Source organism: Paramormyrops kingsleyae, chromosome 8 (assembly GCF_048594095.1).
Source record: "Paramormyrops kingsleyae isolate MSU_618 chromosome 8, PKINGS_0.4, whole genome shotgun sequence".
NCBI classification, from domain to species: domain Eukaryota; kingdom Metazoa; phylum Chordata; class Actinopteri; order Osteoglossiformes; family Mormyridae; genus Paramormyrops; species Paramormyrops kingsleyae.
This window is the reverse complement of record NC_132804.1, coordinates 11,267,864-11,282,010: the sequence shown is the minus strand read 5'-3', so window position 1 is coordinate 11,282,010 and position 14,147 is coordinate 11,267,864. Positions and strand designations below refer to the sequence as shown.

The following is a 14,147-nucleotide window of genomic DNA, read 5'->3' as shown; positions in this document are numbered from 1 at the left end:
TGTTTTGCCTACCTTACCTGTAATTAAACCCCGTATTCCCCGATACCCTGTCGTCTGCGCCTTTGTCTCCATTCTGTCCCAGCTCCGCAGGACAACATTATTATAATTAAATGTATTAATGGTTTATTATTAATATTAAAATAATAAGAAATCTTTATTTTTAAATGTATTTTATTATACAATAATATTCACTGTTACTGTCTATCGTTGTCTAAATGTATTTTTATTGTCTAAATATATGTATTCAGCTAGTGAAAACATGCATGATGCTATCAGAGCGAATGCGAGGCTGAAGCTTTTACCCTTTGTTTCCGCTGACCAACGTTCTGCATGACTCATTTAATGCAAGTACAAGTTATCTTAGGTCCGCGTTCATACACGGTTTGACTTCTGAGATTCAGATGGAGCTCTAGTAAATTTTTTTCGAACTGGTTGGTTTGACTTTTAAGAAATTCGAGTTCTAATGAGTTCGAGAACTGAGGTACCACTGTACCTCAGTTCTCGAGGGGGGGGGGGGGGGGGTAACCAGGGGAACCACAGCAGAGATTCAATCCCTGACTCCAGACATGTGAGACGACAGTGCTAACCACTGCAACACCATGTCACCTCAGATGCTGAATTCTGGACAAGATTTGTGTACATTTTTACATTTTACAGAAAGTATATTTAGCTGTGAACCAGTCATACTGGAATTCATACAGCGGGTGGATCCCAGGGGCATTGCTAGATGGCATCAGGGGCTGAGCACAGAGACGTAATTTGTCCAAGCATCCCCGGCTCCACCCGAGACCTCTGAAGTTACAATGATCGTAGCTAAGGGTGTAGGAGAGAGTTTAATATTGGAGAGTAGGGCAGGAGACACAACTTAAAGTGAATATGCACTTTGTTTTCTACTAATGTGAACAATATTAGGGGTGCATTTTGGTGGAAAGTGTTTAAAATACATGTCTCATTGCGCCCAGGATTAATCTGAAAATTGCTCCTGGAGACAAATGGGCTCTTTGCATAAAATGTATTGACGGCATACAGTATCCGCAAGCTTTTTGTTTGAGGAACTTCAGCGCACAACGTTGCAACTTGGACGATCGGATCGAGTCGATTCCAAAGATATGCACTTCGTGTCTGTGCGTTATACTTATCCTAAGTTACGATCCTGAGATTCATTAATCGGTGCGAAAATCAACGAATTTTCTCAGGTTCTAAGAGTTAAATGGAAAGGTCTATTTTGGAAGGGGGGCCAAATTGAAATTGGTTCTTCCCGGGTCTTGCCCCGCAGTTCATAGCACTAAGGTTCTGGAAAACGTAGCCCAAGACCAGGACTGTTGGAATGTGTGGAATTCTCAAACTGGCAGAGCATGGTTATTACAACATGGAGCTAAACAAATCATTGGGGACTCGTTGGGATTCATACGGGGCTAGTGACGCGCCTTGTGGTCTCTTTGGTGGATGTTCGAACGGTTCAGTGGTGGGTGTGCGCTGTGCTCCGGATCCGCTCTCATCCTCCAGGTTCAGGAGCCCTCAGCTGGCTGGTGACGTCACGATGCTCTTCCCCGCTCTCTCCTGCGCCCCCTCCGCAGTCGGTTCCGGACGTCGCAGCTCACTCCCTCTGCTCTGCTGATCCTCTTATCTCCGGGAAGGCGGCTAAGATGGATGTTGTGAACCAGGTAGGGTCCTCAAACAACAAATTATTTATTGCACGGGCTCTGCCGATGTTTAAGTTAATGTACATGGTTATGCGTAAATGACCTGAGGGATGGAAAATGACACTGCTGCATTTTAACTAAAAAACAGCGAATATATGATAAATGTCAATGCGTGTGAAATGCAGTGATGACGGATACAGGATGACTTTATTTGCGTATTTGGAAGAAAAGGCTAAAAGCCAACTGCATGCGATTACACCTGGAAAAATACTGTTATACCTGGAAAAACACCATTATGCCTGGGAGTATGCTGTTCGACCTGGCATTATGCTGTTTTGACTAACATTTTGGTCATTCTGCTGTGTTGTCCTGCATCAATGGCGGTGTCAGGCGGATAGATGTGTTGTACAATAGCATGTATTTTAGTATAATCCATAATGAAGAAAATATACTTATTAAAATATTTAGAATGTGATTTACGGGTATATGATATATATTCGACTTGCATATTTTATGAAGGTTGTATACCTGCAGAAACACTAAATGCTTTATATACGAGTATGGTACAAAATTGCTTGGGACATATTCTGATAGTCTTACAATGGGCTTTCTATAAAAAAAAAAATAGGACACAACGGTTTATTTCCAAGGTTTTCCAAGGAGCGGAGCGAGGGTGTTACATCAGGGTGAAACGTCATGTATATGAAATACCCGACTAGTTACTGCATAGTTACCCGTAAACACCGCGGCTGGTTATCATTTATGCTTCTGAAATCAAATTAGACGAGTTGGAGCTTTAAAATTAAAGTTGAAAAGAGAAGAGGTCAGATTTTTTCTCCTCAACCCCCCATTACTGTTTAAGTGCAAGGGATGGGATTAAAATGGTACAATTCAACATTTAAAAATGTAAATATCTGCAGTGATATACGGTCACTGCTGAAGCGTCTGTGTGTTTGAGGAAAACGGGGGGTGGGTAAGCAGCTTTGTGTAATTCTGTCTAATGCTGTGCCAATGACACCCCCCAAGCCCGCAGCTTAGTCACACGGATGGGGCAGGTGATGGTGAGAATAATAATAGATATAATAAAAAGGGCAGCTCACAATGTGTTCATTAGAGCACGGACGTGCCCGCGAACTGATCAGTGATCAGCACCTCGGTCGTGCCAGGCTGGCAGTCTAGATATAGCATAACCTTTCCTGCTGATCAGGGATCATCTCTACGTGTCAGCCCGATTCGTACCGACCTGCAATCAGCTCTACGGCTACTCTGTTAAATGCGCCGTGCTCGTATCGAAGTTAATGCGTGTTCTTTGTTCATTTCTTTGTTGGCAGTTGGTCGCCACTGGGCAGTTCACCGTGGTCAAACAGCCGCTGGGGTTTATAAAAGTCCTGGAATGGGTAAGGAGACGTTCTGCGAGTCTGTGCGCATGTGCGTACTGTATGTTTCTGCGAGTATGCGTGTGCGCGTCTGTTTCTCCGTGCGACTGTGGGTGTGTGTCTGGCTGCGTGTGTGTGCAAATGTGTGACTGTGTGTGTGTGTGTGTGTGCGCGCGCGCGCGTGAGTATGGGTGTGCGCGTGTGTGGGTGTCTCTGTGTGTGCAAATGTGTGACTGTGTGTGTGTGTGCGCGCGCGCGCGCGCGAGTATGGGTGTGCGCGTGTGTGGGTGTCTCTGTGTGTGCAAATGTGCGAATGCGAGTGTGTACACCTCTGTGCGCAAGTGTGGGTGTGTGCTTCTGTATGTGTGAGTGTGGCCGTGTGTGTGTGTGTGTGTGAGAGAGAGAGAGAAAGAGAGTTAGATGCAGTGTCCTGGATATAAAGGGGGGGGGGGGTCCCCGTGTTGTTTGCCTGCGGGGGGCAGCATGATCATTTGACACCTTGTGGTTGCGTGTCCTTGTCCCCACATCTGGAGGTCACCCAAGCGGGCATCAGGCTTCAAAAGATGCTGTGACTTTATTTGTTTTGAGAAACGGCTGCTGCTCAGGCACTATTTTGCGCAGCTCCTTTGTGTTTCAGAGATTAAGGTGCTTTTGTACAGTAAATTCATCCATGTTATCGATCACTTCCCATTAAATCCACCAGCTCGTTTGCGTGCTGTAAGGTTATATAACACGAGTTTGCTGTGTCTGCTTACCAGTAATCAGATCGTTGCCATGTTTGACAAGTGAGCGATGTGCATATTTTTCAAGAATCAAATGAGGGTGAATGAAAATTTGTTAGAATAATAATATAAAAGCAATAGAATGACATTATGCAGAGACCACTGGTCTCCCTTGCATCAAACTCTGCCGAATTAAGTAATATGCATGGAAATCTAGGGAATTGTTGGGAATGAGAAAAAAATGAAAGGGTTAGGGTGGCACTTTCCACACTTCTGTTCTATTAACATTTTGTGGCTCTGTTTTAAGGGATTTGAGGTATAAGGCAATCTTGGACTGAGCATCATGAACCTTGTGCTTTTTCTGCATTGACAGTGGATGACACTGTATTCACCATGTTGGATCTGAATAGGGCCAGACTAGGGTTCTCAGCTGGGTCCAAACTGATGTTAGAGCAAGCAGCAGATTAGACTACACTGGAATTATGCGCCCCATCTCCCACCCACTTATGGTCGACATGTGATGAGAGGAAGAAGATGTGTGTTTGTGGATCTCACTGCAGTTCGGTCAAACTGGAAAGGGAACAGGGGTACGAGGGATATGAGGTCCCTAAGGGGTGTGTGTTTGTCTGCTTTTGGTAGCAAAGTAGTTTCTTTTCTAATTCTTTGCTCATATTTTGGTCACTAATGGACAGCACAGTGTAGGTTCATGTGTTATATATGTGCTATAATCAAGAAAATCATGTATTGAAGGGTTTATTTTTGTGAGTAAAGACTAGCAGTCTGTGATCAGGAGCTGAACTGTACACATTTAATAGTACATCAGGTAACACACAGACTTAATTGTAATTAATGTATACAAATGCAATGCAGGTGGATAAAGTTTGTATCATATCTTTCCAGTAAGAAAATATCATGATACTATTTTTTGAGGTTGGACATGCCAGCTGCCAATCATGTCCTGCTGAATCTCCCCTGGCTGCCATCTTCACCTCACCTACTGCTCCTGCCTGCCTCTAGCCTTCCCCGTGTGCCGTGTGGCAAACTTACACGTGGCATTCCCAGGTCAGCTGTTCCCGTCGCCGTGACAACTGTTGCCATGGTGCTGTCGGGTCCAGGTGTTTCTCCTTTCTCCGTTACCTTCAGTGGCTCTTTCTCTGAAGTCATGAAGCTTGCGTGAACATTGTTTAGTAGGAACAAAAAAGCGGCGACAGATTGCGGCAGGCGTGTTGAATCCGTGACAGAACTGTAATCCCATCTGGCATAGACGGAGCTCCTCAGAATGTTGATGGTGGAAAGTGGCTCGTGAGGGTGTCTCAGGGAGAGCAGCGAGCGCTCTGGGGATAAATGAGATGTGAAGCACGCCTGAATTGTGGATGTGACCAACAAGGCTGTTTCAAGGATGTATCAAAATGGCTGATGGGAGATGTCTGATCTGCTCAGCTCCACCAACTGTGGGCTGTTTTCTGTGAAGCTCCATCGTGCCTCGGTGTGGTTCATTATGGGATGTGACTTTAAAGTAAACCATGGCGGCTGACCGGTGCAAAATAATTCTCATTTGAAAGGCGGGGTGAATAAAGATGAAAGAGGAGTTATCTCCAGGCTGAAGGAAGGATAGAGTAGCGGCGGACCATCTGGGGTGAAGAGCATGCAGAAGAAGGGTGTGTGGAGTATGGCAAGGTGGCCGCCCTGACCATCTGAAACGGGGAAACCTGCTGTGCGCGTGTAAGCAGGCGTGGTGCAGGTAAACCAGCAAGCGATGCAATCCCACTAAGCTCAGGTGTGCTGTGTGGACCGGCAGCCATTTCACAGCACGTCGTTTCTCCTCGTTTTCACAGCGCGTCGTTTCTCCTCGTTTTCTCTCCTGCTCTTCATCTCTCCTCCCCTGGCCTGCAACTGTCTATTGTTATTACTCATCTGTAATATTCCACTCTTCCGTCCCATTGGTGTGACGTTTTTTTTCCCCTTCTGCAGATATTTTTTCAACGATGGTCCCTGGAATTCAAAGGTCACTTGGGCGGGGGGGGGGGGGGGGGGTGACTTTTATGAAGCCGTGTTCTGTGTGTAACACGACACATGAGTGCATGTATCCTGGCTGTTTCCCTCTAGCTCGGCTCACGCTGGTTTTCCAGAAGCCCCGTCAAGTCACGGTCGCGCCGCGTTCCCATCCTCAAGCATTCCCAGGGCACCATATTCCTCCATGGGGCCGATAACCACGCTGCCCGCCTTGCTGAAAATGTCCTTGAACTGCGGATGCCGTTAATGGATTTTTTTTTGGTTGTGTCGCGATGCATTAGCATGACCGGATGGATCCCATAGACGTCCCGATCCGTGGGCCGCTGATTTACCGTGCCTGATCCCACGATTCACTCCAGCACTCTACACGGCCACATGCTGTAGAGAGCAGCAGACAGACGCGTGTGCACGGATACCGCAGGGACGCTCTGTGAAGGCAGGACTACACGAGACTCCGTGACTCACTGCACGCGCAGAGTAAGGCGCAGAGTAAGGTGCAGGCCAGCTGAGCAAGCAGTACCTGCCTGGAAATGATACCTGTCACTTTCTATCACGTTGCACACGGCTGGTGGCTGTACCATGCTTTTCTCCCGGACAAATTATATCAGTCAACAGCCGAGTCCCCACAAAGTTAATTAGTCATATACTAATTTATTCACCTCCCCAATAGGGGGGGGGGGGGGGGCGGGCTGTCTTACATATAAGAATGAGGAGTAACAGTTACAGATACCTTTTTACTAATCACTACGTCATGCAAATGGCCATCTTCAGTACTGCTTGAGAAGGCTGTCTGCCGCAGGCCTTTGAGGGGTCAGCTCAGATCGAGTCCAGAAAGGTTAATATAGTGCGGTTACAGTTGCAATGGTCCATCTGTTACAGGTAACGTGTATGTATGCGTGTACTGCGCATGTGGACTGTGTGTACCATGTGTGTGCATGTGAAACTCCAGCAAAATGATGCCATTGGCTTGGAGGGGGTTTGTTGGAGTACTATACACACGGCCTTAAAGGCAACACAGCGAGGGACTCATGTCCTCATATATCGTGCCTGTGTTAGCATGAACTCTCCATCTGTCATATGTTAGCAGAGACCACTTATTCTTCCTGTGTTAGCAGTTATCTCCCATCCTTCCTGTGTTAGGTGAGACCGCACATCCTTCCTGTATTAGCAGAGACCTCCTGTCCGTCATGTGTTAGCAGAGACCTCTTATTTTTCCTGTATTAGCAGAGATCATCCATCTTTCCTGTGTTAGCACAGACTCTCCATCCTTCATGTATTAGCAGAGACCTTTTATTCTTCATGTGTTAGCAGGGACCTCCCGTCATTCCTGTGTTAACAGAGACCTATCGTCCTTCCTGTGTTGCAGAGACCTCCCATCCTTCTTGTTTTAAGAGACCTCTTATCCTTCCTGTGATGGCAAAGACCTTCTATCCTTCCAGTGTTACCAGGGACCTCCCATCCTCCCTGTGTTAATGGAGACCACTCATCCTTATTGTGTTGGCAAAGACCCACTATCCTTCCTGCGTTAGCAGGGACCACCCATCCTTCCTGTGCTAGCAGAGACCTCCCATCCTTCCTGTGTTAGCACAAACTCTCCATCCTTCATGTGTTGGCATAGACCTCCCATCCTTCCTTTGTTAACAGAGACCTCTCATCCTTCCTATGTTAGCAGAGACCTCCCATCCTTCCTGTGTTTGCACAAACTCTCCATCCTTCATGTGTTGGCATAGACCTCCCATCCTTCCTGTGTTAACAGGGACCACCCATCCTTCCTGTGTTAGCAGGGACCACCCATCCTTCCTGTGTTAGCACAAACTCTCCATCCTTCATGTGTTGGCATAGACCTCCCATCCTTCCTGTGTTAGCTGAGACCTCTCATTCTTCCTGTGTTAGCAGGGACCACCCATCCTTCCTATGTTAGCAAAGACCTCCCGTCCTTCCTCTGTTAACAGGGACTTCCCATCCTTCCTGTGTTAGCAGAGACTGCATGATCTTTCTGTGTTAACAGAGACCTACCGTCCTTCCTGTGTTAGCAGAGAACTCCCATCCTTCTTGTGTTAAGAGACCTCTCATCCTTCCTGTGTTAACAGAGACCTGCCATCCTCCCTGTGTTAGCAGAAACCTCCTGTCCTTCCTGTGTTAACAGAGACCTCCTGTCCTTCCTGTTAGCAGAGCCTTCATGTCCTTCCTGTGTTAGCAAAGCCTTCATGTTTTTCCTGTGTTAGCAGAGACCCCCGTCTTTTCTGTGTTATGTGACATAACACAGGCTATGTATGGCCATGCAGGCTGTGCTCGTGTGATTAATGCCAAAGTTGAGTGAGCATGTGTGGGGTGATAGAGACATGAAGTGAAACATCACTGTCTCCGTGGAGACCATGACGTCAAGACCCCCTCCTGGTTTCCCACAGATCCTGTTGCCATAGCAGCGAACCCATCTCCATGCAGAGTCTTACCTGTTCGCCTCCTGCTTCTTCACAGCTTCTGAGGCTTCCTGATCATGTGTGCGTGCGTGTGTGTGTGTCTGTGTGTGTGTGTTTGTGTGAGTGTGTGTGTGACATTCCTGAGAGACTCCTGTGTGGGCCATTCCCTCACACTCTCTCCTCCTGCCTCTCCTCGCCTCTCCTCCTCCATGCATTCTTTCCCTGGTGATGAACAGTCTGTACTTACACAGTCTCTGCTCCTCTCTGCTTTTCTCAAACATTTTTTCCCATGTGTCATTTCTTATCTATTGTGTGTGTGTAACTGCAGAAATAGCATGTTCGGTAGTTTAAAATGGTTTCTCTACATTGTGTTTATCTGAATGACGTGATCTCTAGATCCCCGTCCAGTCTCTCATCATCTCTTACGTGTCACTGTACCCAAGTGCCTCTTTAGGTCTAATTAATATGCAGAAATCTCATGCAGACGTGTGTGTGTGTGTGTTTTGGAGGGGGTGGGGTAATGCTGACTAACGAGGAAACTGGCACCAAGCACTGAGCAGGCGTGACGAGGCCCAGGAGCGCAGCTAGGGGGCATTCCCAGCCAAATCCTTCACACAGCAGCGTTTGGCAGCCGCACGTGGGACCGTGACTCACACGAGCTTCTCGGGGTCCATCCAGGAGCGCTGTCACTTAACACCAGCGTTGCCGACGACTCACGTTAAAGCCGTCACGTGGATTGGAGCGGCTGGTGCCGTGGGCACCAGTGAGATGTCGGGACTCTGCGGACACCTCCTCCCACCCGTGTCATGTGTGGCCTTGCTGGTCGGAGACTTTAATCAGGACCGTGGTTCCGCGGACCATAGCCAGCACGGGGTGACAGATGGTGAACTACCTCACTCAGATTAACAGCCAGATCTGTCCCCTCTATCCCACCGGGGTGGGAGGATGAAAATAAGTAGAGGCACTAATCTTCTGTGTGTGTGTGTGTGTGTGTGTGTGTGTGTGTGTTTGCTTGCACATGTGCATGTCTTTATACCTTTGTATGTGTGTGTGAGTCTGCAGCATGTACTGTGTGTGTATATAGTATAATGTAGTTCATACACACTAACATTTACATAGCAGTAAGAGTCATCTGCATTCCAACTCTGCAGAACCAAAGTTTTAATCCATCCAACCATCCACCCCACCAGGCTGCATGTGGTGGTGTTCATAAATTTATCCTGTAATCCAAGCACTCTAAAGGAGGGTGCGATCCAAACCCCTACAAGAACAAATAGCCACCGCAGTTTTTTTTTGGAATTCTTTCCTTGGTATGGTGCTTGGGTTAGTCACTTGCATCATATGACTGGGTTGGTAAACATCTGAAAATACACACAAAATGTGATCTTCCTGTGATGATGTCATGTGATGATGCAGTCTATTCCAAATATGAATTGTGAATCCGAAATATGAATGTGTCAGAAAAAACACAATCAGCAGATGGTGACCCACTCACCCTGGTCCACAGAGAAGCTCGACGGAGAGGGAATGACGGGATTCTATGTGACGATCCGAAGCTGATGTCTGGATATCATTTCTTTATTTCCCATGAACGTCTGTGCAGTTCTTCGCGATTTTCGCCTTCTCCACATGCGGAGGCTACTCCGGGATGTTCGAGATGAGCGTGGAGTGTAAAAACAGGACGGACAGTGACCTCAGCATCGAAGTGGAGTTTGAGTACCCCTTCAGGTCAGGAGAGGCGGGAACAGCTGTCTGTCAGCTCTGGCTGTGTGCCTTTATGTGTGTGAGTCACACAAATGAAATAGTGCCACTGTTCATGTAAAAATACTTCTTCAGGTTTCCAGTATTTTCTGTGCCTCTGGTTGCTTATCTTTGCGCTTCATCTTCCGCCTGTCTCTCTGTCTCTCTGTCTCTCTGTCTCTCATCTCCTTCTCAATCTCCCTCTGCCCTTTTCCTACTTTCCCTCTTTTCCCTATCTGTCTTTCTCTCTCTCTCTCTCTCTTCCCATCTCTCTCCATCTGCTTTCCATCCCTGTCCAGGCTCCACCAGGTGTACTTTGATGCCCCCACCTGTAGGGGTCCCAAGACGGAACGCCTCTTCCTTGTGGGTGACTACTCATCCTCGGCCGAGTTCTTCGTCACCATCGGCGTCTTCTCTTTCCTCTATTCGCTGGCAGCCATCTCCGCTTACATCTTCTTCCTGGAGAAGTACCGTGAGAACAACAAGGGAGCTCAGATTGTGAGTGTGCCCCCCCCCCCACACCCCCATGGTCGGGAGATTTAATTGACAGGTTCCGACCATGTGACATGTTCCACCCCTCAGGATTTTGTGGTGACCTGCGTCTTCACCTTCATGTGGCTGGTGAGCTCAGCTGCCTGGGCCAAGGGTCTGTCTGACGTGAAGACGGCCACCGACCCCGATCGCGTGATCTCCCTCATCCCCGCCTGTGACCGCGAAGAGAACCGCTGTCGCGAGGTCCACGACCCCGTGGTGTCTGGCCTCAACACCTCTGTGGTGGGTCCTCGCCTAGGGGCTGGTGGAGTGGTCTGGTTTGGCACTGTGGGTGAGGGGGCTTCCACAACCCCAGGATGCCTTGTGCTTTGATGACCTTGCATGTTTCAGAGAAGCAGAAGGATCATCTATCTCCTGGAGGTTAATCTGATCTAAGGTGGCCTGATCTGTCAATCAGCCATATTCCGTCGGTGGATGTTCTGTGATGTTTTCTCACCTTTATCTCCTTCGCTTCCCCCCACAGGCGTTTGGATTCATTAACCTGATTCTGTGGGGCGGAAACCTGTGGTTCGTGTTCAAGGAGACGGGCTGGCTGGCCATCTTCACTGGGTACCCCCCGCCCTCGCAGGAGAAGCAGCCCGCACCCGAATCTTACGGCCAGGACGCAGGTTACAGCGGGCAGGCCTATGACCAGCAGGGGTCCTACGGAGGCTCCCAGGGAGGGTACCAGCCCGACTATGGCCAGCAAGGAGGATATGATGGGGGCTACGGGCAAGGCGGGTACAACCAGCAGGGGGGGCCTACCTCGTACTCCAATCAGATGTGAGGCAGACGGAAGGGAAGCGGCCAGGAGCCGGTGAGTCACAGGCACATACAGGCCACGATGCAACAAACTGTAAACTGAATTTTCGGAACTCTCTTTTTCTGTCTCCCCCCTCCTTCCTTTACATTCTCTCCCTCCTTCCTTCTCTGTTTTTAAAATTTAACCATATCAGCTTGTCTTCACTGACATAAGTAGCCTAAATTCTCAATTGTCAGTCGTGCTGTTCAGTCTAGTCACTTTCATCACAGAGTGACAAATGGCCAGAAAACTACTGAGCAGGTAAGGTGTTTATGCATGGATACTGGAGCCTGACTGAAGACGCCTCATCGAAACAATATCACCTGATCCTTTTCAGTCACTGTATGACCAAGAGATTCCATTCAGTTCAATTAATTTCAGTTCAGTTAATTTCCATATAGCGCCTTTCGCAACAGAGTTGCCCTAAGGCACTCGATAAGAGTGTGCGGCGATCCATTATCACATTGTTTATGTAAAATGCAACATGGTGCGTGTGGGTGTGGGATTGTCCTCGCAGTGTAAAATGACATTTCAGCCAGCAGCTGAAACACCTGCTTAGCATCAGCTTTACAAGACGGCCACAGGATGCGCCCCCCCCCCCCCCCACTGAAACGCTGACCATTTTCTCTCCACAGAAAGAGGGTGACAACAGCACTAAGGAGTACAAGGTCTGACCCTTACAGCGACTTCACACTCCTCTTTCAGTCTGCCCATCCATCTTTCCGTTGGTAATACGAGAGCGAGTTGAAAAGAAGAAGAAGAAGAAAAATGAGATCGTACCTTTTAGTGTGTTGTTTAATATTGTGGTGTGTCCAGAAGCAAAGCGTCCACTTTGATCGAAGGAAAACTTGAATTCAGCACCAAACCAGAAAATAAAACAAATGTAGAAATAACTTGTTTTAAAAGAATACAATGAACATGATAATACTAAATTTGAGAGAATGTATTTGTCTGTGTTGTGTAAATATGAATATGAACAAATATATATACAAATCTAAATATATATATATGAGTAATATCACTTATGAATCTATTCTAGTATATTTCAGTTAAATTTAACATTATACGTAGTTATTCGATTAACTATGCTCATTGTAAGCCTGACCCACTGTACTATTTACAGATTTTATTCCCTTTATTTGTTCTTTTTTCATTATTCCCTTTTTCCCTGTATGTTAAGCTCAGAAATGAACAAAGTCGAACTTTTTTTTATTCTTACTCATTCGTTTTAAGTTGACGGAGGGGAGAGAAAGAGAGGGCAAAAGTGAAAATGGGATCAGTGGAAAGTGGGAGAGAGTCAGAGAGGTAGGGGGATGATTTGCGTGTCTGTTGTCATCTGTAGCGTGCTACTGACAAAACAGCTTAAGGTCTTATTTAAGACACACCCCCATCCCATAATACCTGAACAGCAAATCTCGAAAAAAAGTTAGCATAATACTATATGGCAATACTAGCAAATGTATGGTGTGCGTTTTCATGCTGACGAAATTGATTAAAAGCTGCTTCGAAGGACGTCACACACACACACACAGACCGCCGATCAATCGACACACGTGGCTGTTTTAAGTTTTCAAAACATAGCTGCGTGTTTTGATAGAAATTGCAAACCTGAAGAGAGTGAAAGAGTTGCGCACGCTTTGTATAGTTTATGCATTATATGTACACACATTTTAAACATTCAAAGTATTATAGAGTTGTGTACTATGACTTTGTAAGTTGACAATGCTGACGCCACAATGTTTGGATTATTAAGTGTTCTAATGCTGTAGTTTGAGTAAAGTTATTCCACAATCAGGTATGATTTTAATATGCAAAGTTCAAAACGTCTGTCTGCAAATAATTTAAGGAAATATTTTTTATTTATTTTTATTAACATATATTACGTCTATAGCCTTAAGTACGAAACAAAGGGGACTGCGATAGACTCCGCACTCGGTACCCCCTCTGCGTCTGCAAGGTTTAATCTTAGGCATATGGAGCAGTCGTGCAGGTGCACCTCTTTCTCTCTCTCTCTCTCTCTCTCTTTGCGTGTGTACGTGAGTTTGTGCGTGTGCGCGCGCCAGTTCATGCGTGCGAGTGCTTGTGTCTGTCCGTGTGCGCGCGTGTCCTGAGACTGCATCTTTCTCCCTAATAAATACGCTACATAAATACTCTGTCATTAGTGGTGAACGATGTCTTGTAACTCTCTCTCGCCTTTGGGTAGTGCTGTGTTCGTGCGTCGAGTATTATTAGTATTAACGATAATGATTATGACCATGTCAGGTTCTCCAGTTCTGTTGTATTCTGATTCTATGGAATTCATGTGGGGGAAAAACAAAATAAAATAAACTTGAAATAATTCGAGTTTCGGTGGAATGACTTCGTTTGTGGTTAAATTCCCTAAAGAGTATTTTCTTTGCGTTTGTATTTACAGATTTACAGCCGGTTCACTTAATAGAAATGTTATTGCGACAGAGAACATGAGGGTACAATTCTGGAGGTGCGAGGCAACAGCATTACCCACTTAGCCAACTTATTATTATTATTATTATTAATAATAATAATAATAGTAAAATTAATATTTGATTCGATTAAATTAACATAATTGATCCCAGAGGGAAATTCGGAGGTAAGTACGTAGAGCAGAGATGAATTCATGAATATGCATTTAGTGCAAAACAGGCAAGGTGTAAAGACAGCACACAAACCGTAATCGCAGTGGAAACAAATAAAAAAGTACACAGTACACAAATTCAATCCTGGAGAATAGAATAATATGGCGCATCGATGAAATAAGTGCAAGGGAAAATAATGACAATAAACAATAAATTACGGTGATGTGCGTTATTATCATCCATAGGAGGAAAATTATATGATCAGTTTTTAGCTTTCAGTTACTACTCAATTACTCCGCTCATCAC

The 14,147-nt window shown here is 46.2% G+C and overlaps 1 protein-coding gene across 1 annotated transcript; it reads left to right on the top strand.

Moving 5' to 3' along the window:
- The first annotated feature begins 1,531 nt into the window (after positions 1-1,531).
- Positions 1,532-13,590, top strand: LOC111857000 (synaptophysin-like). The gene is made up of 7 exons (XM_023837404.2): positions 1,532-1,664; positions 2,975-3,040; positions 9,778-9,902; positions 10,214-10,412; positions 10,497-10,688; positions 10,930-11,262; positions 11,883-13,590. The coding sequence occupies exons 1-6, from the start codon at positions 1,647-1,649 to the stop codon at positions 11,230-11,232; spliced, it is 903 nt and encodes a 300-aa protein (XP_023693172.2). The 5' UTR covers positions 1,532-1,646; the 3' UTR covers positions 11,233-11,262; positions 11,883-13,590.
- Positions 13,591-14,147: the final 557 nt, after the last annotated feature.

What these genes read in the sequence shown, in the direction of transcription:
- LOC111857000 (XM_023837404.2), top strand. An exon ending in TTATAAAAGTCCTGGAATGG is followed by an intron (nt 3,041 to 9,777) that starts GTAAGGAGACGT and finishes ACGTCTGTGCAG; the next exon opens with TTCTTCGCGATTTTCGCCTT. An exon ending in CTGGCCTCAACACCTCTGTG is followed by an intron (nt 10,689 to 10,929) that starts GTGGGTCCTCGC and finishes TTCCCCCCACAG; the next exon opens with GCGTTTGGATTCATTAACCT.